At 54.6% G+C, this 25,307-nt stretch overlaps 2 protein-coding genes and 1 pseudogene across 2 annotated transcripts in view; 1 reads left to right on the forward strand and 2 right to left on the reverse strand.

Moving 5' to 3' along the window:
* Positions 1 to 25,307, forward strand: part of Pabpc4 (poly(A) binding protein cytoplasmic 4) — a 193,672-nt gene that overhangs the window by 25,780 nt on the left and 142,585 nt on the right. The window lies entirely within an intron of this gene.
* The window catches only part of LOC143404740 (bone morphogenetic protein 8A-like), a 28,224-nt gene continuing 10,317 nt past the window's right edge, over positions 7,401 to 25,307 (reverse strand). The window contains exons 2-7 of the mRNA XM_076862921.2: positions 20,743 to 20,932; positions 20,196 to 20,344; positions 13,116 to 13,310; positions 12,587 to 12,666; positions 12,005 to 12,115; positions 7,401 to 7,550 (exon numbers count right to left, since the gene is read on the reverse strand). Coding sequence (XP_076719036.2) covers positions 7,401 to 7,550; positions 12,005 to 12,115; positions 12,587 to 12,666; positions 13,116 to 13,310; positions 20,196 to 20,344; positions 20,743 to 20,932 — 875 coding nt within the window. The remainder of the gene's footprint in view (positions 7,551 to 12,004; positions 12,116 to 12,586; positions 12,667 to 13,115; positions 13,311 to 20,195; positions 20,345 to 20,742; positions 20,933 to 25,307) is intronic.
* LOC143403453 (succinyl-CoA:3-ketoacid coenzyme A transferase 2, mitochondrial-like) lies at positions 17,590 to 19,718 on the reverse strand (annotated as a pseudogene).

Genomic DNA, 25,307 nt, shown 5'->3' on the forward strand with positions numbered 1-25,307 from the left:
CCTGTTCTTCTCACAGTCCCTGTTTCAGTAAATGATGCCACTGTCCACTTGGCTGCCTGGTCAGAAACTTAGGGCTCATCTCGACCCCTCTCCTGCATCACACATATGTCCCAACCTTCTGTCTTCAAGTCACTTCCTGGCTCAGCTGCTCCTCCCGTAGATGTTCCTCCCTGCTCCATCACTACCGCCAGAGTCCTCCTAGCTGTTCTCCCTCTTCCCCCTCATAGTGAAGTCTTTGCAGGGCAGTTGGAGTAATGGAGTTGTTTGTTTCTGTCCTGGGGATGGAACTCAGGGCGTCTCACACGATAGGCATGCACTCTTCCACTAAGCTCATTCCCAGCCCTTTTTATTTTGTGACAAGATTTTACTACATGGTAAAGGCTGGACTCCAACTTCTGATCCTCCTGCCTTATCTTCCTGAGTCTTTGGATTACAGGCATGCACCACCACATCCGGCCCAGAGTGATACTTTTCAGACATCAATCTCATCACCTCATCGTTCTGTTGACAACCTTCCTATGGCTTCACTGAGCGCAGGATCCAGTTCTGAAGGGCTGACCTGACCTGAGTCCTGGTACCTCTGTGCTCAGAGGATGTGCTGCTCCTCAACCTCTGCCTCAAAGTGGCAGTCACACCAGACTCACTCCTGCCTCAGGGCCTTCGCACATGCCGTTTCCTCTCCAGGAGTGTATTCCTCCAGTGTCCTTCACTTCCTTCAAGTGCCACACACCTATCATCCTGACCTGAGGGTCTACTGCCTGTCCTCTCTAAGATAGCCTTTCATACCATCAGATTATTCTTTTTTGGGAGAGTACCAGAGACTGAACTCAGGGGCACTTGACCACTGAGCCACATTCCCAGCCACATCCCCTGCCTCAGCCTCCTGAGCCAATGGAATTACAGGCGTGCGCCACTGCACCCAGCTCAGATTATTCTTCTTAATCAGCTTCATTTTTTTAAAAATCAGTCTTTATTAAAGACAACAGGGCCACATGTGTGGGGTCTGTGTTCCCAGAGCCTGGGCTACCTGCAGAGGGCTGTCCACAGTGTGCACAGTGTTTGGGGCTGGGGCAGGGTACAGGGAGTTGACATCCTTCTCTCTGTTTTAGTCAATTATTTCACTACTGTGACTAAAGGATCCAACCAGCACAATTGTATGGGGAGGAAAAGTTTATTTAGGGGCTTACAGTTTTAGAGATCTCGTCCATGGACAGCCGACTCCATTCCTCAGGGTTCAAGGTGAGGCAGGACATCATGACGAAAGAGTGTGGTGGAGGGAAGCAGCTCACGTGGTGATCAGGAAGCAGAAAGAGAGACGCTACTCTCCAGATATAAATATATACCCCCAAGCCACGCCCCCAATGAGCCACTTCCTCCAGCCACACCCCACCTGCCTCCAGTTACCACTCAGTGAATCCCACCAGGGATTAATTCACTGATTAGATTGAGCCTATAACCCAATAATTTATCCTCCAAACCTCTTGCATTGTCTCACGTGTGAGCTTTTGGGGGACACCTCACATCCAAACCCTAACACTCCCCCAGGCCTGCTCTCCATGGCCAACTCTGGCCCAAACACCAACGGCTCCCAGTTCTTTCTGACCTGTGACAAGACAGATTGGCTGGATGGCAAGCATGTAGTGTTCGGGGAGATTACTGAAGGTCTGGATGTCTTGCGGCAAATTGAGGTAGGTGGCCAGGAAGGGCCCCCAAACCCCCTGGCCCTTGGGGTATAACCTGTGGAGGGCCAGGAAGGAGTAAGCTCAGGTTCCAAGGGGTGGCACCCTAAGTCCCTCTTCAGTCTCCTCCCTCACCCCCTGACTAGTCCTCCTTTCCTGTTCTGTCCACAAAGGCCCAGGGCAGCAAGGATGGGAAGCCAAAGCAGAAGGTGATCATAGCCGACTGTGGGGAGTACATGTGAGGCAGTGCTCTCCCCTCCCTGCTGTGCTCTTGCCTGTGTGTCCAGGAAGGAGCTGCTGGCCTCAGGGGTGCCAGCACTGAGGGTGTCCCGCATCAAGCAGATGGTGTTTGTGACCCCAGCCATTCCTCAGATCAGCTTGGAGCAGCTCCCTCAAGGCCTGGTTGGGTGGCTCTCGACTGGTTCCCAGCATGGCTGTGGTCCTTGGAGCAAGCAGGTGCAGGTGTGGCCCTCCCCACCATCCACAACTGCGTGGCCACTGGCTCCTCAGGCTTGTGCTGCCCAGGGGCTGTCCTGGGCCCACCTGTGGCTGCTGGATGGTTTCTTTGCTAAAATAAATGGATTCTTGTACTGCTGCCTCCAGTTGGGCCCCAGGTGTTTGCAGAGTTTGCTCAGGGACAAGCCACAGCATTTTGCCTGCTTCTGCCCTCCCCGTGAGGCCCAGCCCCTGGACAGATGCCCTTTTGGGCCCAGCTCAGGGCATTAGAACTGCTTACAGCGCCTCTGCTTTCTGCCTCCTGCTGCCAGGCAGGTGAGTGGGACTGGCCAGGCTCTGCTCCTACTCACACACAACTGGTTGAGTGTCTAACTGTGACCAGCCTTGCTAACCCGTCCTCCCATCATTTCCCACTGAACCAATAGGCAGAACTGGATTCCTGTGTGGCATCCAGGGCCCTGCTTTGGCCAGGCCCTGTGCTCGGTGCTGGGAGACACAAGACCCAAACCAGAGCTGCTTCCCCTGCCTCCACCCCTGCCATCTTGCACTCTGGTGCCTTGTTCTGCAGCCTGTGTGGGCTGGCCTTGCTCCCTACTCCGGCTCTGGACCAGCTAGGCCACCTCATGGCTTTGTTCCTGTGCCGAGACTGAACCTCATCAGTCACCAGAAACCTCCTGCTCTCATGCCACCTCCCTGGATCCAGTCTCAACGCTGAGACACGCTGGGTGGGCTGGTTCTCTCAGGCTGTGCTCTATTTGGGGGGTTGAGATTGGGATAAGCTGGGATGGAGGGAGAGCCTGCTGCCCCAGCTCCATGACCACCACCCCGCCAACCCCGCCTTGGGCACCCTGGACCATCAAGGGGCTTCTTCACTCCAGATGGCTTGGGCCAGCTCCCTTAGCTGGGATCCCAGAAGGGATCTCTCTCCTAAAAATAGGGGTTCTTCCCACTGATGGTCAGTCATGGTGGCCAGGATGGGCAGCAGTGAGGCCACGATAGTGCCAGCTACTTGGGGGTTGTGACAGAAGAGGATGACAGGTGCAGAGTACGTTGGCATGGCTGGTTTCAAGGTGACATGCAGGGAGGTGGCCAGCTGGCCCAAGGCTCTAGGAGGGAGGATTGTTCACACAGTGCTATGAAATAGGGGGGATCTGTGGGAGGAGGTACAGGAAGACCTAATCACTGCACCTCCCTGATAATCCTGGGACAGTGAGAGCAAGAGACTGGACAGAGGCCAGTAGGAGTGGAGCCATTGGGTGGAGCCATTGAGTGGAGCATTGAGGTCGCCTGAACTTCAGGTGAGGTGCCTGCCCCTGCTGTGGTCACCCAGCCCCTGCTTGTGCCAGGTGTTGCACAGAGAGAGGGGAAAAGCTCCCGATCCAGGGCTTCTGGGCTGGCAGCCAGCCTCATGCCCAGGCCACCTGAGCCCGGGCTGCCTGCCGCCCCGCTGAGGCGCTTGTTATGTGAGGGAGAAAAGGCGAACCCCAGGCACCGACTGTGACTGAAAATGATACTTTCAAAAAATATTTAATAATAGAAGATTTCAAACTACATCATAAAATGAATAAATCAGATCACCAAAGTGCACAGAGCGTGGACCTAACTGTAGTAATCCATACATCCCGTGTAAAGGCCAGTGTGCCAGGAAGGCCGGGAGGGCTCACGGCAGCTCATCGTGTGGGGGGTGACGGGGGACTGTCATCTGTTTTCTGTTATTTTCAAAAATTTCCCTGGCACTTGTGTCATGTTTTCTTAAGTGAGAAAAAAATAAAAAATAATATTTTTTTAAAAAGGGCCAAATGCTTGCTCCAGGCTTCCCAGTAAGAAGAGAATCCTTTGATGGAAAGTCCCCCTCGGCTTCCTGTGAGGATACGGGGGCACCACACTCACCAGCAAGGCACGGGTGGGCCACGCCTGCCCTTCATCAGGAGAGACCCCAGTGCTGTCCCTGTGCTCCCCCAGGAAGGTGAGAGTGCAGAGGGAAAAGAGAGAGTGGATTTTTGAGGTAAGTCCAGCAGCACCTCCGGGGCCCATTCCGGAAGGAGAGGGTGTTCCTGGGAACACTGGCCAGGGAGGCCCACAGGAAAGGTCATTTAAAATGAGATACTGTGCTAAGTGCTCTATGGGCACATCTGACCCTCAAGAGGCCTCGCAAGGGCAGAGCCAGGCCAGCACCCCTCGACAGAGCAAGGAGCAGGCACAGAGGGCTTGTGATGGGGTGGGTCACAAGAGCCAGAGCCAGGACTGGACACCAGATCTGTTTGACTCTAGAACCCCGCCTTCTCCTGTCCACAGCCTCCTTTCCTGCAAAATTGTGGGGAATTTCTCTAAAGCACGTTACCCACTTTCCTACAGAAAGCCACAAAAACACAGGACTTCACATGCTCAGGTAGTAGCAGGGCCAGTACCACACTGCCCTTGTGAAGGTGTCTGTGGGGATCTCTGCTCCTGGGCCCCGGGTTGGCCACCTTACTTTTGCTTGTGATGTCCAGCCGTGAACGTAGCCGGGGCAGCCAGAGGCAACCAGAGAGCCAAGTGGCCTGGGCAGTAAGACCACCCCGTCATGGCCTATGTGCCTACTGCGTTCTCCCTTCTCCAAAACCTCGTCTATTTGATGACACCTGGTGGCTGCCTGGATGGCTAAAGGCACCGGCATTCTGGCCATGAGGACAGCTACACTCTGCTTTGCTGCAGGAAGAGCGAGTCGTGTCATGGTCCTTACGTTCCTGCTCCCACACCTGGGGGGAAGGCAGAGTCCGCATCTTCAGAACATTCATGTCACCCCATCCTGGGCCCTCAGACCAGGTCAAGTCATGCACTGGGCTCTGGAGAGACCAAACACTGATGTTTGTCGAATAGTTCCCAAGCCTCCACTACCCTGGTGTTGGGAGGAGAGAGCTGTCAGGTAAAGTCCTGAATCCTGTGGCTGGGCCCTTAGGTTCTGGGGGAGGGAGAGGGAGGATGGCAGAGAGATTCTCTGACTGGAAGAGCTTTGGGGATGAGTGTTGCACCATAGTTTGACCTGGATGTCTCTCAAAGGCACTTGTATTCAAAGTTTAGTCCCTGGCTTGCTTCTATTGAGGTGGGGAGCTTTAAGAGATGGGCCTTAATAGGAGGTCTCGGGTTCACTGAGGTTTGCTCTGGGAGAGAGAGTGGGACCCAAGCCTTTCCTCTTCCTCTTTCTCTCCCTCTGCAGTTTCCCAGATGCCACAAACTAACAACCTTGCTGCACCCCACACTCCACAGCATGATGAGCTGCCTCACTACAGGCCCAGAAATAATGGGGTCAACCAACCAGAGGCTGAAACTTCTAAAACATGAACCAAATTCTTGGGGGGCTTTTTCCTTTTCTTTCTTTTTTCTTTTTCTTTTTTTTGTTTTGTTCTGTTTTGTTGCAGATAAGGTCTGTCTCTATTGCCCAGGCTGATCTTGAACTTGTGGGCTCAAGAGATCCTCCCGATTCAGCCTCCTATGAGTAGCTGGAACTACAGGAAACCACCATGCCCACTTAAAACTTTCCTCTTCTTTAAAATTGATTGTCTTCAGTATTTTGTTACAGTAACAGAAACCTGACTAACACAAATCCTATGTCCTCATGTCATAGATGAAAGAATGAAGCAAGAATGAGAAAGAGGATTTGCTTCGACACTAAGCAAGTCAGTCTTCTGACATTCAGGCCGGTGCTTTGACTAATCCCTGCAGGCCTTTGTTTGTAGCCTACATTCATGGTGAATTCACCACCTTCCAGACAGTCTGGACCTAGCCTTTGTTGTATATGGGAGGGTCTCTTCCTCTGTACTCACACAAGGATGTCCTCTGGTCCAGCTAAAAGGGCTGCTGTCCCTCAGCATGGACCCAAACTTTCCACTGCTGCTGCCCTGAGGTCTGTCCTCAGAGGTGCAGAGTGTAGACTCCAGAGATGTGCATCCCTGGGCATGTGGGTGGGTCCACTTCTGCTGGGTGTGCTGCAGATGGGGGTGGGCCCAGGATCTGCTTTTAATGACAGTTCAGGCATCTGGACGCTGTCTGTTCTCGTAGGTAAATTACAGGCTTAGCAAGTTCAAAATCAAATAAACACTCCAACTCCCAGTGGCTGCTCCAAGGAGAACAGTGGTTTCCGGGAACAGTGGAAGCTGAGACAAACCTCCCCACCCAATGCAGCCTAATTACCACCTGTCACTCCCCTGGGACAGGGGCCTTTTCTTTGACTCACAGGTCCCAGAAACAGGACAGGGCTGCTGGGCATCCAGGGTGATGCCAACTTTGATGACCAGCCACTTCTTAATTCCCAGGCATAAGCAAACACTGACAGTCCTGGCCCTTGTTCTGTGCCTGGTCAGCCTGCCCATCGCCATGCCCCAGGTGGAGTGGATTGCTCCTCAGTGGGGAGCTGAGTTCATCCCAACTGAGCAGCTCTCAGTAGCCACCTGTGTTCTGTGCTGAGGGTGCAGAGGACCTGTCCAGGTGCAAAGGGAGAAGTATACAGAGTGGTCACAGATGGTGGCCCCAGGAAAAGGAACACCATTGCAGCCATGTCCTTGTTTCTGCTGAGAGGTCAACGTCTCAGTGCCCAGCCCCAAATAGATCATCCTGGCGGAGATGACTGTGGGAACCAGAATCCTCCAAGGTTCTTTCCTTCAGTGGGAGTCAGGCCTCTTCCCCAGCACAGGCCCAGGAAAGGGGAAATCACAAGCAATAAAATGTCCCCACCCGCCTCACCTTAAGTCACGAGGCCCAGTCAGCTTGTTCTTTTTCTAATAAGCTAACAGTGTCCAAGGGCCAAGTCAGTGGAACCCAATAATACACTGAACTCAGGACATGTACATGCCCAATTATGTTCCACAAATGCCCAAGCGGTAGACCTGAGAAGGGACAGAACCCTGTGGAAAATGGTACAGAGCCCCATTCAGCCAGTTGCAGTCTCCTTAGACCACCCAGGCTTGGCCACAGCCTGGGCCAGCGATGCCATGGACAGGTCCTCTGTCAGGACTTCAGCACAGGCCCCCAAACCAAGGAGGCACAGCTCTGAGGCTGCTATGTGCATTTACCCCTTTGATGGCGATGTTGGGGGTTCAGCGTCATAGACCCCAGGAGAAGGGCGTGGAAGAGCCTGGAAAAGACAAGAAGGTTGGCAGGAGGGAGCAGTGGAAGGAGGGGTTTCTCCATTACAGTGAGCTCTGAGCACTTATGAGGGTCCCCTGCATCTGGAGAGGAGCCTGATCCAGATGGGGAGGGACAGCAGCAGCAGTGCAAGTGGGCAGGGCCTCAGTGGCAGCCGCAGGCCTTGACCACCATGTTGCGGTGCTTGCGCAGGATGACGTTGTTGCTGCTGTCATAGTAGAGCACAGAGGTGGCGCTCAGTTTGGTGGGTGCACAGCATGCCTTGGGGACTGCATCTGGCTTCATCAAATGCACCTGGCCAGGGAGGAGACATGGGGTGGGATCATGAGCTTAGCAGCCTCCTCCTAGAACCCACCCAAGCCAACCTCTGCTGCCTGCCCTGGCCTGTCCTACAGATCTCAGCCCCCAGCCCCATCCGAGACCACTCTCCACCTGCAGGCAGGCAGTTTCCACCAGGCACATCTGCCCTGCTCACCGCCCTGGACACACAGCTGGACACCTGGCACTGCTGTCCAGGCCATGCACACCTGCTCCTCAGCTCTCTGGGTCCCCTGCCCATCCCTGCCACATCTGCTACCTCCACACGTGGGCAACATGTGCTGGGGGGCACCTGCAGCCTCTGCTTCCCCACGCTTTACACTTCTACTCTATCCCCATGGGGTCCGTCATTAGCTGTGCACAGGTCTGTCCCTACACTGTATGGGGAGCGTTCATGGAACCAGTGGATGAGACCTAGAGCCTGGGTGTGCTCCCCACTCAACAACAGCGGCCAAGGCAAGGAATGGTCTCTGCCAAGGATGAACTGAGGCCACACGGTGAGCTATGTGACGAGCCTGACTAAAGCAGGACTGGAACCAGGTGCCAGATCCCTCACCCCCACTAAAGCAGCCTTTACCTTCCCCAAAGAGCTGAAGGAGCCAGCGGTTTCCAGGATGAGCTGCCATTTATCCTGGACCCCACACAGGACTCGCACACACGAGACAGCACCGCCACCTTCGAGGGGAGCCAGAGAGCAAAGGAACCTGCTTCCCTCCTGTGTGTTTGGCTGCTCCAAGGCCTCACAGTGCTGCTGAGCAGGACCTGGATGAAGCTGTGTGATGCTGCCCTGGCTCCCTTCTCCTGGCCCTAATTCCGAGCCAATCTGCTAGGGAGGACTGTCACCAGACACTGTGCTAGCGTAAGGGCCAGAAGCCTCTGGAGGGATATGCAGCTGGTCTGGAACCTGGAGGCTGCTGATCCCAACTTTCCATCTACAGGCCACATGGGAGGACCCAGGAGATACCAGCCTTCTGTGCAGTCCAAGGGTCCCTAAGTGGCTAGAACCCCAAAGGACCTTCCCTGAGCTGGGACATGGGAGGGAAGTCAGCACCACAGGATGCTGGTGCTCCTTGCTCCTTCCCTGAGCCCTGAGCTTTACCAGGAGTGACACAAAGGGTGATGCCCTTTAATCCATCACCACCCACAGACATGATTTGTGGAGCATAAGGTGTCATCCATTCAATTCTTCATCATCATTATTATTATTATTATTATTATTATTATTATTATTATTATTTTGTATAGGGAATTGAACCCTGGGGTACTCTAAATTGAGCATCCCCAGCTCTTTTTATTTTATTTTATTTATTTTTTAAATAGTGCTGAGGATTTAACCCAGGGCCTTGTGCATGCAAGGCGAGCACTCTACCAACTGAACTATATCCCCAGCCCTCTTTTTACTTTTTATTTTGGAGCAGGATTTTGGCTAAATTGCCCAAGCTGGCCTTAAACTTGAGACCCACCCTCCTGCCTCAGCCTCCCATCACTGGGATTAAGGTGTGTGTCATTGCACCTGGATCAATTCATTTTTGAGCCACACACTACATGGAAGAAGTGCTGGAACTCAGAGACTATGTATCCTTGAGGACAAATTATATATCTAGAGACCACAATATTCTCTGAAGAACACAGAGAAACACACTTTTCTCATTCTCAATACGCTGTGTCTGGACAGGAGCCAAGGGGAGCCAGGATTCTCCCTGTTCTCACAGCCTCATGGGAAATGGATGGGCAGAGGGTAGCATTTCAATGGACATGTTGTAGTGGCACCCTCTCCTCCACAGAAAATTTTAATTAAGCTTCTCCAGAAATCTTCACCATAATTGATTTTAGGACTATCAGCAGAAGATTCTCTACAAAAGAGTTGAATGTAGTTAAACTTCCTATTATCTGTTGTTCTGTCTTACTTGACCTTGGGCCTGGAAGAGATCAGACTCCAGGTGCTGAACACCCCATTTGTGGAGTGTAAGTAAAGTTTTTCACAACCATTTATCCAGTATAGTAGTTTGTAGAAGTGTGTCTGCAAATGCAGAGTGTGTTAACAAAAACAGATTCTTTTAACTAGGCTTTTGGTCTTGGGCCGGAGCTTCACAGAAATGTTTACATTTCAAAAGAAAGAGAAGAAGTTACCAACTGGGCTCCATGGTAACAGCTGGCAGGGGGAGGAAAGAAAGGGGAGAAGAAGCTCTCCCCTCCTCAGGTGTTGTCCTTGAAGGGTTAACCTGCCCAGAGCAGTGGAAGAAAAAGCTGCTTTTATGTGAACTTCTGCAGACTGTGAACTTCTGAGCCCCTCCCCTTACATGCTGGGTATAAAACTCTGAAACTACCTGAACTCAGGGTTCAGGGGATTGATTGATTACAGCAAAAGCTGTGCCCTCTGAACCTGGCTGCAGCCAAATAAAACTGTCTCCTGCTATCTTCGGTGACCTACCTCATCTGTCCCCTGCAACAATGTGAGGGTGGCCTGGTAACAAAAGTTACCAGAGACCTGGTGGCCAGCTGAGAATGGGAAGGACATGTGGCTGGGGGATGTTGCACAGGGGGACAGGGGGCTAGTGAGGGGCCTGTGTCCCAGGCCAAGGGCTCAGACTTCCTCTAGGAAGAATGGAAAGCCCCTGAAGTCTCTTGGCTGAGAATGATGTGGGCAGGTTTGTTGTAGGAAGATCCTTCTGGGTGCTGTGTGGACAGTGGCCCCATGGGTGGGCCTGGGGGTACCCCTTCTCTTGGCCCTCAATGAGACTTGCTCACCTGCTATATCCCGGCCTCCCACCGACCCCCGTGGCTCCTTCTCCTGCCCAGGCCCTGGGAGCCCCACCTTGTCCTGGCCATCTCTCCTGCACTGCTGCAGGGGTCTCATCTGTTCTCACCACTTGCAGACCCTCCACATGTGGCATCTCTATTCTGAACGTCCCCTTGGACCTCTGTGTACAACTGCAGATGTGTGATTCACCTGCACATTCGACCTCGTGGGTGGACGGGACCTCAATAGGGCCACTCATTTCCTCCAACTCTGACAACAACTCTGCCCATGTCCAGCCTCCCATCCTGGTCCTGGGAACTCTGAATGGAGCCTCATCCACCCAGTTGCTCAGCCCCACCTGCCTCCTGCCTCCCTCCCCCTGCTCCTAAGTGGGGAGGGCGCTCAGCCCCCACCATTCATGCTGCTTGGGAACCACCTCCCATGACCAAGCTGCCCTCACCTCCCATCAGAGGACAAGGTAGCCCCTCATTCCTCTCCCCGCCCCTTCCACCTCCCACTCCCCCGGGCCACCCGACACTGCCACCACAGAAAGACTTCTAGCCTGACTCAGGCTCTGCTTTGCTAAACCCCTGAATTGTTCTTTACTTGGAATAAAACCTGCCCTCCTCACAGGGAGCCTGGGCCTGCCTCAGTGGCCCTGCCAGCCCAACTCCACCACCCTCGCCCTCCCTGCCCTCCCTGCCCTCCAGCCCCTGCTTCCTGCTGGCCCTGAACCCACCCAGCTCCATCTCAGGGCCCTCTTCCTCCAGCTCCTGACAGGGCTGCTCCCCCAGTGCAGAGTGGCCCAGTCCAGGCTCCCTCCACCCAAGGCCCAGGGATCCCCGTCTCCCTAGAACACATCTCCTTTGTCGTTGGTTTGCATCTGTGCTCACCACAGCCTCCCAGGGTGCTCACGTTTGCTGAGCCACTGTGGGCCTGCAGAGGCAGAGGCTGAGGACATGTGGACAGGGGACAAGTCCTGCGGAACTACTGCCCCATGCAATAGGAAGCTCAAGGAGGCACCATCAAGTTCATTACTCTCTAAAGTGTCACCTCTGAACAATCTCCTACTAGGAAAACAGTCCAGGGGATTCTGGGGCAGCCATCTGGGCAAAAGTTGCAGTCACCAGAGTCAACACACACATCACACTGGCGATAAGCAACAGCAACTACGCTCATGCGAGAACCTTCTTCCATGACCAGAAGGTGCCCAGTCCCTGAGGCACCGAAAGCCCAAACCTAAGAAAACAAACAGCCAGGAAAGAGCTGGGAAGAGCCCCAGGGTAGCCACGCCCACAAGTGCAGAGACACACCTGGCCAGGGGCCCCACCAGGCAGAGGGTGCCCACGCCCACGTCATGCACACGTGTGCACCTGTGTCAGGGAAGCCAGACCCGCCAGGGTTCACAGGACTCAGAGGAGTGGAGCCTGCACCAGGCTGGGCAGCCACACACAGGTCTGTCTGGGTGCCACACGTGCACACGCAGGGCACAGAGTGTGTCCGGGTGCACGCCTGACTAGTGTGCGCGTGCTCGGGTGCCCGTGAGTCTCCCTGCAGACTGTGGCCATGTGAGAGCCTAGACCTGTGACGGAGTCCCGGCAGGTGAAGCTCCTCTCAGCAGCTGCTTGCACCACCCTCCTGGCTGACGAGCCCCCTGTCCCCCACCCCTGACCAGGACCGTGGCACTGACCAGGGATTGCAGGATGGCATGGTTGGTGGCGTTCATGCAGGAGTCCAGCGGGAAGGAGCACTCTCCCTCACAGTAATAGGCCGAGTAGCCTCGGGGGGCGATGACCCAGTCCTGGGGGGAATGGGAGAAGGTGAGCCCATCCCTGTGCCCCCTGACAAGCCCCTCAGCCCAGCACCTACCACAGGACCAACCAGGGCTGCCCCTTACAGTCCCTAAGCCTCAGGACCCAGCCCCACACTCGGGACCCCGGCAGTCTCCACCTGAGGCTTGAATCCACCTGGAGACCTTCAGTACACAGGATTGGGGCTCAGCTCTGTCCTTGTCACATGCCACCCTCCCTCTGCTTTGTCCTCCCTGGCCAGCCCCACCCCCAGCTGCAGTAAATGCTCTTCTGCCCACCCCAGCCTCAACACAAATTTTTTTTCACTATAAAAGTGAAAACTTTTGGAAACTTAGCAAATCCAGAGGAAAGAATTATGTGAAGAGGAAACCAAAGTCACACGTGATGTCCCCTCCTGCCTGAAGGGACACTTGGGGTCTGCAGGTGGGGCGGCCAGTGAGGAGAACAGAGTCCGAAATTACCAGCCAGCCGAGGTCCTGGAAGCTGACATAGAGCTCGTGCCGAAGGCACACCTGCCGCCTGTGGGAGCCGTGAGCGTCATCTGCAGGGACAGACGGTGCAAGGTCTTTTCCGGGGTTCCTGCTCTGGCCAGGTCCCCTGGGGTGCTCCCAAGGTGGGGGACACACTGGTGGGCACATTTAGCAAATAAAGGAGCCACAAGAAACTAAACCACTGGGCCTCACAGAGCTCATCCCTGGATGCCCGCTGGTGCCATGACCCAGCTCATCAGCCTTCAGGGGCTCCCGATCACTACAGAGTGACCCGTGTCCAGCTGCACCTTCTTGTCTTTCAGCCTGCGACCTCCTCCAAGGAGCTTCCCAGCAGCACCCTCGCCACTGCTGCTTCTCCTGCTTCCCTCGGCAGGCACCTCTCGCCCCAGCCCACCCTCCCCACCACACTCGTTCAAAGTCAAGCCCAGGGCTCAGTCCACACCAGCCAAGGTCCTGCCCATGAAGGAGGCCTCAGACCCGGGCCCCGCCTGGCCCTCACCAAAGATCCCTGGGAGTTTGTTGGGGTACGGCAGCTCGTTGGTCTTCTTCGGCTGCCTCCTCTTCAGTGGCCTGACTGCCCGAGGGGCACGGATGGGACTCGGGCTGGCCCTGAAGAAGGTGACCATGAAAGGCTGTCTGGAGCGTGGTGCCCGTTGCCCCAGCAGGCCAGCCAGGCCAGGATCCACACTGTGCCCTGAGAGAGAGGAGAGAGGGTCACTCGTGGGAGGGGGTCCACCATGGACCCAGTAGGGACTCTGCTCCTCAGCAGGAGCTGCAGGCTGAGGACCCAAGGGGACCCACTAAGCCGCAGTTTCCTCACCTGACACTGGAGTCCTGAGTCCACCCCAGGTCCCTGGAGGGCATGCCTGGGCAGGCAGGTTGGGGGGGCCTCAGAGACCCCAGCCTCCAGCTGACAGTGACATGGACAGTGAAGCATCTGCCAGGCTTGAAAGTCTTTCCCACTCGTTGCCTCACTCGACTTTATAGTGTCCCTGTGTTTCACACTTGACAGAAGAGACATCAGGGTCACTCGGATGACCAGAGTCCACTGTTGGTGACACTCAGAACCAGAGCACCCTCCTTGGTGGCAGGACCAGAGGCTGTGTGCTGTCTTGCACGCGCACACTCTGCGATGCGAAGTGTGATTCGTGACACCACCTGCTCGTGGCGGCCTCCACCTGGACACAGCAGGGCTCGCTCTGCCCAGCGCAGCCCAAGAGCAGGGCAGTCACTGCTCCCTGCTGTGCATGTGCCAGGCACTGGGCTCAGGAGGGCAGAGACCAAGTCCCAGAGAACAAAACCCAGAGCCAGGCTCAGCCTCATTGCAGAGCCCAGGTTCTCGTTCACCAGGCCAGGCTGGTGGTTACAAGACCTGTGCCTCAGCCCTAGGACCAGTGGAGCCTCAAAGACGGGATTTCACCCCCTCACTGCTACCAGCTGAGGGCGCCATGAAAAGCCCGTTCACCCTGGAGGTGCCAGCAGAACCACCCTGTGCTGGACGCCCTGCACATGGCCTCTGCTCTTTTTCCTTCCTTCCTTTCTTCCTTTTTTCTTCTTCTTTTCTTACTGTGCGCAGGGGTAATAACCACAGTAGAGAAACTCTTGAGAGAAAACCCCTCCCCAACTCCCACCGCTCACTGTCCTTGTCCCTGGCTGTTTTCATGAGGCACACTCCACACAGTTGTCGACACAGCAAAGAGGTCTATTTTCCAGCCTTCTAAGGAAACCTTCTCCCAGTTGTTGACATAGGTCTCCACTACAAACCTGTCAAATGATAAAGCGTCTTTGGGCGGATCCACCCTAATCTCCTTAGGTATTAGCTCATCCTGAGCTTCTTGTCTGGCTTTCGGTATAAAGAGCGCGATGGGGACCTCTTCCCTCTGCACCCTCATGAAGCTTCTCACACTGAGCCACAGAAATGCGATAGCTGCTCATTTTCGCCTTTCTCGACAGCACCCATCGCTCAGTTCACATGAGTCCATTTCACCTCCGGGTCTAAGCACCAACACACACATACCCATCCACACACACTCATTACATGTGCCTAAAACCCCCCACATACATACACACGATACATTTATATGCACATTGTGCATAAAGGTTTATTTATTCCACCTGGAGCAACTGGGTTCTCCATTCCACACCACAGGTCAAGGACACTGCCTGCCCCACCCACGTTTCACCCAGAGGTCAGTCCTTCAGCTGCTAGGCCTCAGACCAGGTGTCCACTGGCCACTCGATGAAACTCAGAGACCAACCTTTGACCTATGACATCACCTGCCACAAACAAATGAACTGGGCCTGTGAGGCTCCTTCTCAGGAATGTGGATGAGATATGTTGAGGCAGGGGCTGTGACCTGCAAGTGCTGGCCGGCACTTGGCCCAGAGAGAAGCCCTGAGGGGCAAGTGGGTTATGGTTGGGAAGCAGCTCTGTGGAGGCAGAGCCACAGGTGCAGAAGAAAAGGCAAGGGAGGTCACCACAGGGACAGGTGGAGTGACAATGAGCAGGGAGGGTGGTGACAGTCACACATGGGCACTAGAGTAGTCCCCACAGACTGGTTGACAGTGGCCTCAGACTCATGGCAGGATTCAGCCTCCTCAGGAGCCCTGGGCCCTGGCTACCCCATGACCAGGAGGGCTGTCCATGCTCCAGGCTGTGTTCAAGGGTCTCAAGTGGTCTGTAGGCACAGATCAGAAGCCACATGAAAACAGTTACACAGCAGTCCTGCACAGGCTCCTTAAGGGTGGCGTTGGTAGGGTTTGGGGACTTCTGTGTGTGTGTGTGTGTGTGTGTGTGTGTGTTTGTGAGAGAGAGAGAGAGAGAGAGAGAGAGAGAGAGAGAGAGATGTGAACTGAATTGAGGGCCCTTGGATGCAGCCAACCCAAGGTTTATACTTTACAGGAGCAAAAACTAAGGCCCAGAGGAGCCAAAGCAGGCAGCTGCTCCCTCCTCTGCAGAGGCCTGGCTGGAGTAGGGACAGCAGGGCAAGGGGACTGACACTGGTCATCTCTCAGTGCTCTGGATCTGGCAGGTCTGGGGAGGTCACCTCTTCCCAGGACAAAGTCTCCCTTACCCACCAACTCTGCTCTTCATCTGCCCCATCCTTGGGCAGGGCCCTGGCTCCCACTGGCTGCAGAGAAGGCCCAGGCAGGCCTGACAGTGGCCCCAGGATGCCCAGCTCTGGGCAAACCCCATCTTAGAAAGGCAGAGGTGGGGGCTTCAGGAGACTCTGGGGCGCAGGGCTGTGATGTTGACCTGAGCACGTGAAGGTGCTGGTGGGTATGCCACCCCTTTATTCTTGCTGAGGTACATATTGGCCTGTGTTGGAGATGTGGGGTGCACTGTGGATCCGTATGGAACACCATGAGTCCCCAACCTCATCTCGTGTCTACGCCCACCCATTAGGGCCAGATGGGCTGGCAGCTCACCTGGCCTATCCTGACCCCTGGCAGCGCTTAAGCCCTTGGGCATACCAATACTGTCCTAGGCCAAATCTTGCCCCATATCTCCTCCCTAAGGCTTCTTTCTGTTCTGGTGCCAGCTTGCTCTTCCTGCAGCCCCTGGCTCACCTCAGCCTGAGTAGAAGTGACCCTGGAGCCACATGAAGGAGAATTCAGGGGCCTGTTGAATCCCAGCAGTGTCCCAGGCCTGCTTCCATCCCTTAGGTCAGCTCTCTCCTCACTCTCCTGGCAGCTCTCCCATGAGCCTGCCTTCCCCACACTGTAGCTGGAGACTTCTCCTGACCCCCAGGGCAAATCAGGTCCCCCAGAAGCACCAGGAGGGACCACACAGTGCACTCATGGATATGCCATCCACCCCCACCTGGCTGTGGTCCCTGCCACTTCCCTCACACCCCAGGCTATTCCCACCCCAATCACATGCAGGATCTGTCACTTCCTTGGAGTGAAGTTCAAATGGGGTCCTCAGAAATGCCACCAGCTGCAGCTGGAACTGCAGCTAGGAGCAAGGTCTTTGGGCTGAGAGGCCTCTGGAGCTGCACTCGATAAGTGCACACTGCCTTCCAGACTAGGCCTTCACAGCGCGCATGTGTGTTCTCTCTCTCTCTCTCTCTCTCTCTCTCTCTCTCTCACACACACACACACACACACACACACACAAATCTATACTTTTTTTTCACTTTAGATTGTGAGACTATGCATTCAGGATGACATATCCAGGCCCCTGTTGGGCTCTCAGGGACTATTTCACCCAAGGTCAGTTTGGGCCTCCAGGACAGAATCTATGTGGATCGCATGGGACACTGCAATTTAACTGGAAAGAACCTGCCCAGGCCATGAGTGGGGTTTCTAGAACTCGCCTGTGATAAACCGCAGCCTTTGGCAACATGGGGACTGTTTATTTATACAGGCTCCTTCCAAGTAGACTGCCAGCACCCACTGTCCCCACCTCAGTCTCTCCCACTCACAGGTCCCCTACCCTGGAGACAGCCCTGCCTTCCTCCTATAAAGACATCCATTTCCTACCAGGAGGAGTGTGCATGGATGAGGGCGGACACAGAAACAAATCTAGGAACAGAATGCAGGACCTTGGAGGAAAAGTCGGAGGGGCTAAAGGAAAGGCTCTCATGAAGGCAACATCACTTCCGCTCACAAAGTCGCACTTAGGTTTGTGTGTTTTCCAAGGAAATAAAATGACACCTTACAACCGGGTGTGGTGCACACGCCTGTTTTCCACACTACTGGGATGCTGAGGGAGGAGGGCTGCAGGTTCCAGGCCAACTTGGGCAACTTAGAAAGGTTTTGTCTCAAAAAATGAAAAGGGAGGCACTGGAATGAAATCCTGAGTGAGAGAGTACCGTGTGGCAGAGAGCTCTGCAGCACTCGCAGGACTCAGTGATTTCCTTTTGTTTGTAATGAAAGTCACATCGCTCTTGAGAGAACAGTCTATCTGGCAGCAGAAGGTCTGAGGAGCCTCTGCAGGGAGCCAAGCGCTGTGCAGCGCCCTCAGGCGGCTACCGTCTCCCTCCCCAGTAAACCCCGGGACCGCCTCTGCGTCCTGTTGCTACCTGCAGCATGGGCTTGAGGTTCGGGGACACGGCAATGGCGCTGTCCGTGCTGATCTTGACCTCGATCTCAGTGAAGCCTTCACAAAGCTCCACCAGCGTCAGCCCCCTGTTTCCAAGCACGTCAAACACAGCCTTCTCAGTGATGATGCGGTCCACGGAGCGCTTCCTCCGTAGCGGCAATGTGCACTCTCCCACGATTTTGGGGGTCTTTGCCTTGGTGCCGTGCTCCAATGGTGACCACTACGTTGGTCTTGTCACGGGACACCAAATCCATGGCCCCGCCCATTCTTTTCACCTCTTTAGCGGTATCATCCAGTTGGCCAGGTCGATGTATTTGGGAACCTGCATGGACCTCAGTATGGTCAGCTGATGGTGTCCCCCGCGAATCATGGCAAAGGAGTCATCGCTGGAAAAGAAACAGCCCCCTGGGATCACGGTGACAGTCTGCTTGCCTGCGTTGATGACATCTAGATCCACCTCATCTTTCCATGGAAATGGGCCCAAGCCCAGGATTCCGTTGTCACTGTGCAGCTAGGTGAACTGTCATGTCAGGGCTGACGAAGTTGCTGGCCAGGAGAGGGACTCGGATGCCCAGACTGGCATACGTGCAGTCCTCAGATTCAAGAGCCGAGCGTTTGAGCACGCGCATCCTTTGTCGTCTTCCAGCAGGGCTTTCCCATCTTCCTTGCTCCGTGGGACTAAACGCTCGGGTTTTTTCTCTTATTTCGGCCCCTTTGTCACGCCATCTACATATATGGTGGGAACAGGGATATCTTCTGGGAGAAAAGTCCCCTCGTCCACGATTACTTCCACCTCCACCACCGTGACATCCGCAGCGTTGCACGTGCGCACGTTGAAAGTCCTGGCGCTTCCCTTGAAGATCACGTGGTCCGCGGGGTCCACCCCTTCGCCAAGTCTGCCCTCATGGCGTACTCTCGGAGGTAGTGCTGGCCCCGGAACTCTTTCACCTGTCTTGGCTGGCTCTGGATGGCCAGGCTGCCATTGGGGTAGTACCTGATGGGCGCGCCGCCTTCCTGCACCGTGCTGTAGCCAGTGGGCGTGCAGAAGGCGGGGACGCCGGTGCTGCCCGCCAGATGCGCTCGGCCAGGGTGCCCTGCGGCGTCAGCTCCAGGTCCAGCCCGCCCTCGCACAGTGTGTTTTCGTCCAGGTGGGAGCAGACCACGCTGCAGACCAGCTTGGTGGCTAGGAAGAGGCCCAGGCCAAAGTCGTTCACACCCACGTTGCTGCTCACCACTTCAGGTCCCTCTCGGTGGTCCTCAGCAGCGCGGCCATCAGGTTCTCGTGGTTCCCGCAGAGCCCGAACACCCCCGCCCCCAGCATGACGGTCGCCCCGTTGCGGATGTCCTCCACCGTCTCCTCCGCGTCCGTGTAGAACTAGGCGCCGGACCGAGGGCTGGTGGCGGAGCTGCGGGCGCAACTCTGGGACAGCGCTGGCCCAAGCGACTGGCAGGGACGTGGAGCTGCAGCCCCGCCATGGTCAGTGGGGCTCTGAGGTCAGAACAGGTGGGCTGCACCAGGAGAGTGTTCCTCTGGCCGCAGGGAGGTCGCTGCATCCCGCGTCTGGGGCGCCACCACTATCCCTACTTCCCTGCCTGCTCCCCACCGACACCCCAAACCCTACCGAGCTTCCCGAGACTCAGGAGCTAGGGCCCTGCAGGGTGACCTGACTGGGATGGTGTTTGAAGGTGATAGCCGCCTGTCACAGCGCTCAGTGGTGCCAGGCGTGCACAATGGTTTATTTCCGCTGACACCCTGCACCAACATCTGTGGCAAGTTAAGCTCCCCCTCCTTGAGCGGGAAATCTCAGAGCATCCTTTTTAAAAAACCTTTGTCAGAACCTGTTATCATCCATTGCTGCTAAACTACCCCTAGAATCCCCAAACACCTTGCCCGGCTATTTACCCTGGGTCACAGTGACCCTTGCCCACCCTCAGTCTCCTTCCTAGGTCTCCCTCCTGCCCTCTGATCCTCCATGTGGCCCTCTCACTGAACCTCAGACAGACCAATCTTGTGCTCGCCTTGGCCTTTCCATCCACTGCCTGGTATAAAGGCATGCTCCCCCAAATTCCTGTATGTGAAGGAGAGAGGGAACCTCGTTTTGCAGATGAGGAAACTGAGTCTTGGGAAGGTAAGTAACCTGCTGATGTCACTGACTCACGCAGCTGGGATTCCAACCACAGCCCCTCACTCGGCCTGAGGATGAAGCCACTTCCCCCTACTGTCCTTGGAGCACAGGAACTGCCAGTGTGGAGGGCCTCTTGCAGGGGGAACTGCCCCTTCCTGGGGAAGGACACTTGGACTCTCAGCACCCAGATGTTCCTTAGAAGAAGGGGAGGAAAAGCAGCTCTGGCTAAGGTCATCTTGCGTCCAGGACCTCACTCTATCTACCAACTGGAGTCAGTGGGCAGAGCAGAGAAAGACCAGGTGCCCAGGAACCAGTGAGGCCACTTTGGACAGTTCTAGAGGCCTCAGCTGTCACGGCCTCCTGGGAGCCGCAGGGAAGCTCACCCAGCCCAAACCCTGAGCCTCACCATCCTCAGTTTCCACATAAAGACGGAGTCCCAGGTCCTTGTTACGGTTCAGCAACCAGCGGTCACTGGCTGCTGTGACATCCAGCACCAGCCAGCCCTCGTCCCCAGCTCGAAGCGTCTGAAGATCCAAAAAGAACAAGTCAGACTCCCTGTGGACATGAAAGAACAATTAACTGATGGCTGAGGGCCGGTCCAGCTGCCTCTGTGGGTCTCGTGCCACCTGGGGACCCCTACTGGAACATCTATCCTGCCCTGGCTCTGAGCTCTGTCTGTGCCTTGTTTCACTGATAATCAACTCAAAACATGGTACTGTGCAGGTGGGGAAACTGAGACTCAGTGGCTCAGTGACCCGTCAGGGGCCCACAGTCAGGATGGCAGGGCAGGAACTGTCTGGCCCAGCATCTTTCCCATCTCTGAGGCTCTTCTCCCAGGAAGCTCCCCTTTCTTTCCTGGGAAATGCCCCTTCCCCCCAGGTGGGGCAGGACACACTGCCAGAGCCTTGACCAGGAGCCCATGAGATGGGAGGTGCCTGGGCCGAGGGAGGCACCTGTTGGAGTGCTCCTGGACCACCTCGAACATGCTGATGTGGAGCGTCGTGTTGAGGGGGTGGGTGCTGGGCAGCTTATAAATCCGGAACTCTGCAGCTGTGACAGCCTCCCCTGCTGGGATCTGGGTCAGATCAAAGCGGAACTCCTTCCAGTGGGGCTCCTGGTGGCCCAGGGCGCGGTCACGTTCCACTGGAAAACAAAGTGGGAGCCAGATGGTCACATGTATTTGGAATGGTTCAGGCTCCAGAGCAGGCAGAGCCAAGTGTTAGCTGCCACAACCTAATGGCTGTTCTTCAAAGGGCCCTGCACAGCCTCCATGGGGCCAGCCTCCTCCTCTACACATGAATTTGTTCCTGACTCTTCTGGGGGAGTGTGCTGAACACAGAGCCCAGGACAGAGATGCTCAACAGGTCAAGCCTAAAACTCATCCAATGCCACCTTGTCTCCTTGATGGCACCAGCATCCACGATAAAGGGCAGAAGGCTCTCCTCTGGGAACTCCCAGGCTAAAGGGAATATGGACATGGGACCCAAGGCAGAAAAAGGCATTAGTCCCATGGGGAAACCTGGTGGGCAGGGACATATCCGGCTGCATTACAGTGGGACAGGGACTTCCCAGAGTCTGCCCTTGTGCCTGGATGGAAGGTGGGGGAAGGGGAAAGCTCAGATCTGACATCTGAGCCAGGCCGTGATACCTGAGTGCAAATTAGCTTCAGTGTTCAAGGAGCGGGGCACTGCAGAGGACAGTCGAGTGAGGCCAAGGGTGGAAGGACCTAAGGGCAGGGAGGGACAACCACTGCCAGAAACTATGGGAGACAAAGGACCCAAGGACAAGGGGAAGAAGGAAGGAGGGAGAAAGAAGGAACAAGGAACACCAAAGTAGGAATGACAAGCTCTGGGAAAGTTCTAGAAAGTCAGAGGGTCCCATGGTGTGGTGACATCTGAGCTGGTCTTGACAAATGGGAAGGCATATTGGTAGATGGTGAGGTGGCAGGGTGGGCTCTAGGCTGAGGGGAGTGGTGTGTGTGGGTGAGTAGTGCTGGGGACCACCCACTGATTCGCTCTCTGGGTGCAACAGTGGGTCTGGCTGGGCCCGCTTTATGGGGGGCTGGAGCCCTGGGCTGAGAAGTGAGGCTATGACTCTGGCCAGTGGGCAGCAGTGTGGTCTGAGAGGCACCCTGTGCTGGCAAGGGTGGAGGGTGAGACAGGCAGAGGGTGAGACCTGAGGTGGAGAGTGGCCCAGCTGTCTGGGCAAAGGCCATGGCTGTGGAATAATTTGCCCAGCTGCACAGACCTGTTCAGGATGGTATATTTAGGTCAGTCTCACTTTAGCTCCCTGTCACTTATGTCAAAAATCTGTGTTTCCGGAAAGCAGGGTGGGAGTTGCCCAGTGCCTTCCCTAAAACCCAACACTGAGATTTTAATTATATGTTTCTGAGTCTTTTTAAAACCTTCCGTGGTTACTGGGTTCAGTGACCACAGGTCAGGTTTTAAAAAGCACCAGGCTGAGCTGCCAGATGGATGTGGGAAGCACTTCCTGTCTTTGTGGTCCCCACATGTCATCCCTGGTCCAGGAATGGACGGGCACACAGCTGTGCTGGGTGGAGCCAGGGGATAGGCATGTTAGGGCAGGAGCAGGTGGGAGGCTTCATCCCCTGCCCAGGGAGGAGAAATGGGATGGAGCATGCATGTCCCACCATGCATTAGGGTGCTGTGCACACAGTGCATGCCAACCTGAGGGCTTGGCTGTTTCAGAGGCAGTGTGACAAGGGCGAGGTCCATGTCCCTCCCGCGTATGCAGATAGCATTGAGGGCAGGATTCTGGACCTTTGCTGAGTGATTCTTGTGTGGTGAATAATTACACCCATGTGTCCTGCCTATAGACACAGTTATACACATACAACTTTGGTGACAATTTAAGTGGTTTCGGGAATGACACAGATACCTCTGTTACATGGCTATGAAAAAATTACTGATTTTTAGGATGAAATAGATTCAGGCTATTGGCTGTCACAGGATGTGAGACAGACCAGGAAGGAGGATTCCTCAGGCACTCTATTCTCCTGACCTCTTTCAAAGCATCATTATGTGCATCATTATGTCACTGTGGGGTTGACAGGTGCATTCTGAGAGCTCCCTCTTGGGTCTGGGGACTGAAGGAACAATCCACAAACCTGCCAGCTCTGTGGCTCCCAAGCTCTGTAGCTGCCCTCCCTTGATGACCATGTGACCTGCATAGACTGTCTCAAAACATTCTTGTTCAACCTCCAAACTTCTGTCATGGGTTTGTGAAATCAATAAACCAAGCAGGGATTCCAGCCCAGGAAACTGCCCAGCCTGGCTCTTCCAGGCAAGCACTAGAAGTTGGGAAATTTTTAGGAAAACAGTGAATTTCATCTGAAGTTGATAAAGCTTCCTGAGATGCAGCACTGAAACAGATATTACTGGAACTGGCCAAGGGAAGTGCCCCTTTCTCTGCTGAACCGTATGGATTCCCAGCTGCCCAGTGGCTGCTCCTTTGGATCCAGAGAGCTGCTCTTGTACAAGAGCATTTTTAGGAACCTGGATTTTCCTCTGGTAGTGCTGGGGAAGGCTGTCTCTATTTTAGCCCCTAAGACAGCACTGAGAAGTGTAGCTGATCTGGCCAGTAGTTAATGCTCTGGGCTCCGGTTCTGACCCTGCAGTCACCAGGCACTTCCATTGTGTGATCTCAAGTCTCCCTGTCTGTGAAGTGGGGACACTGGTATCCTTTCCACACGGGCTGTGAAAAGGCAAGGACTATGGGACAGAAGTGGCGGCCATTCTTTAGGAAGCAAGAGGGGTGTGACCTCTAATTTCCAAACTTAATAGATGAATTGAAGTGATAGCATCTAGGCAGCTCATCAGGAGAACATGTCTGACACTCAAAAGCCATGGGGTTGGGGGAAGGAAGGCATCCACTTTTCTTTTTCTAAATAAAAGTAGGGAGTAAGAAAATATGTCAATTCATCTGAAAGACATCTGGATGACTTCCAGGTGTCTCCTCACCCACCTGACATTAGTGACAGCATTTAACCTTTTGGGTTCAGTGTCTATATCTGCAAAATGATCCTTTGATATAGGGCCAAATGGAAACTGTAAAGAGCCAGGTTTGTTACTGTCATTGGTAGTTGGTTATGCTCCAATAGATGCTTCTGACATATTATCCAGGGACATTTCCTTCTCAGTGCATGCCCAGCCCCCACCACATAGCCAAGGTCTGGAATCTCCCAAAGATGCCAGAACTGCACACCACTGGGACTGTCTCCCAGTTCTGGCTCAGATAGAGAGCACCAAATACAAACTTGTACTTTTTCCCCCCCTGCAAGGTGCTGTGTGGAAGGCCAACCTTACCGGTGACTGAGTCACACTCCCGGGCTGGGTGCTAAAACACTCAGTCACAGAAACGTGGCAGAGCTTTCCTCACCCTTCTTGGGTTCGAGGGTCGGTGTCTCGTGCGTGGGTGTGTCTTGCTACAGCCCCATGGGTGAAGCTACGCTCACCTGTTCCTTTGTAATATAACCCCTTGCCTGTTTAGGATAGAATCTTCCATGGAAGTGCCTTATGTGTGTGTCCCCTTCTCTTACTGTGCCCTTGGGTGTGGTCTACCTAGGTGTCAGTCTACCTGCTGACAGTGGACATCATGAAGATAGACTCAGCCCCCTGAAACCTGACCCCTTGTCTCATTTGAATAGCTTCTCCTCAAAAGGAGTCAGCAAGCACTCTCACTCTCTCTCTTCCTGTGGACCCTTAAGGTCTGAGGAGCCCTCACAGCGACCCCAAAGAAAAAGGTACTTGTGTCTCTTGTGTGGTTATTTTGCGCAGCCCAGTTAGCCCAGTTCACATGAGTAACCCCTGAGCCTTTTAGTCGTGAACAGAAACCTGGCAGTGCTGGGTATCAAATCCAGGGCCTTGCATATGCTAGGCAAGCACTCTACCATTGAGCCCTATGCTTAGCCCACAACTTGCACTTTTATGCACATGTGGGAATGGAAACCAGGAGTCCCAGCTGGGCTCCTTCCACCATGGTGGTCCACCACTGTGTTTGCTGAAAAAAAAAAAAAAAAAGCATAAAAACTAAGTTGGAATTGGCTCCTAACAACAAGTACAAAATGCATGCTATGAGCCAGGCATGATGGCGCAGGCCTGTAATCCCAGCAGCTCCAGAGGCTGAGGCAGGAGATCGTGAGTTCACAGCCAGCCTCAGCAACTAAGCAACTCAGTGAGACCTTGTCTCTAAATAAAATACAAAAAAAAAAAAAAAAAAAAAAAAAAGCGGGGTGGGGAGGTGTTCTGGGGATGTGGCTCAGTGGTTGAGTGCCCCTGAGTTCAATCCCTAGTACAATGCTCTGGGTTGAGGGTCCACAGAGGGAATTCATGGGAAAGACCAAGGTCTGTACAATTGCTGGTAATAGAAAGTTCATCCCTGGGTTCCTGGCCGTTCTGATGGGTGTGAGGAGGGTGCCCTCTACCCAGTCACTGTTCTGGATTCCAATAATCTGAGAAATGTCCTGCCAGGAATCCTCTCTCCAAGGTGGCCCTGAAAG

The sequence above is a fragment of the Callospermophilus lateralis genome, chromosome 7 (assembly GCF_048772815.1).
Source record: "Callospermophilus lateralis isolate mCalLat2 chromosome 7, mCalLat2.hap1, whole genome shotgun sequence".
NCBI classification, from domain to species: Eukaryota; Metazoa; Chordata; class Mammalia; order Rodentia; family Sciuridae; genus Callospermophilus; species Callospermophilus lateralis.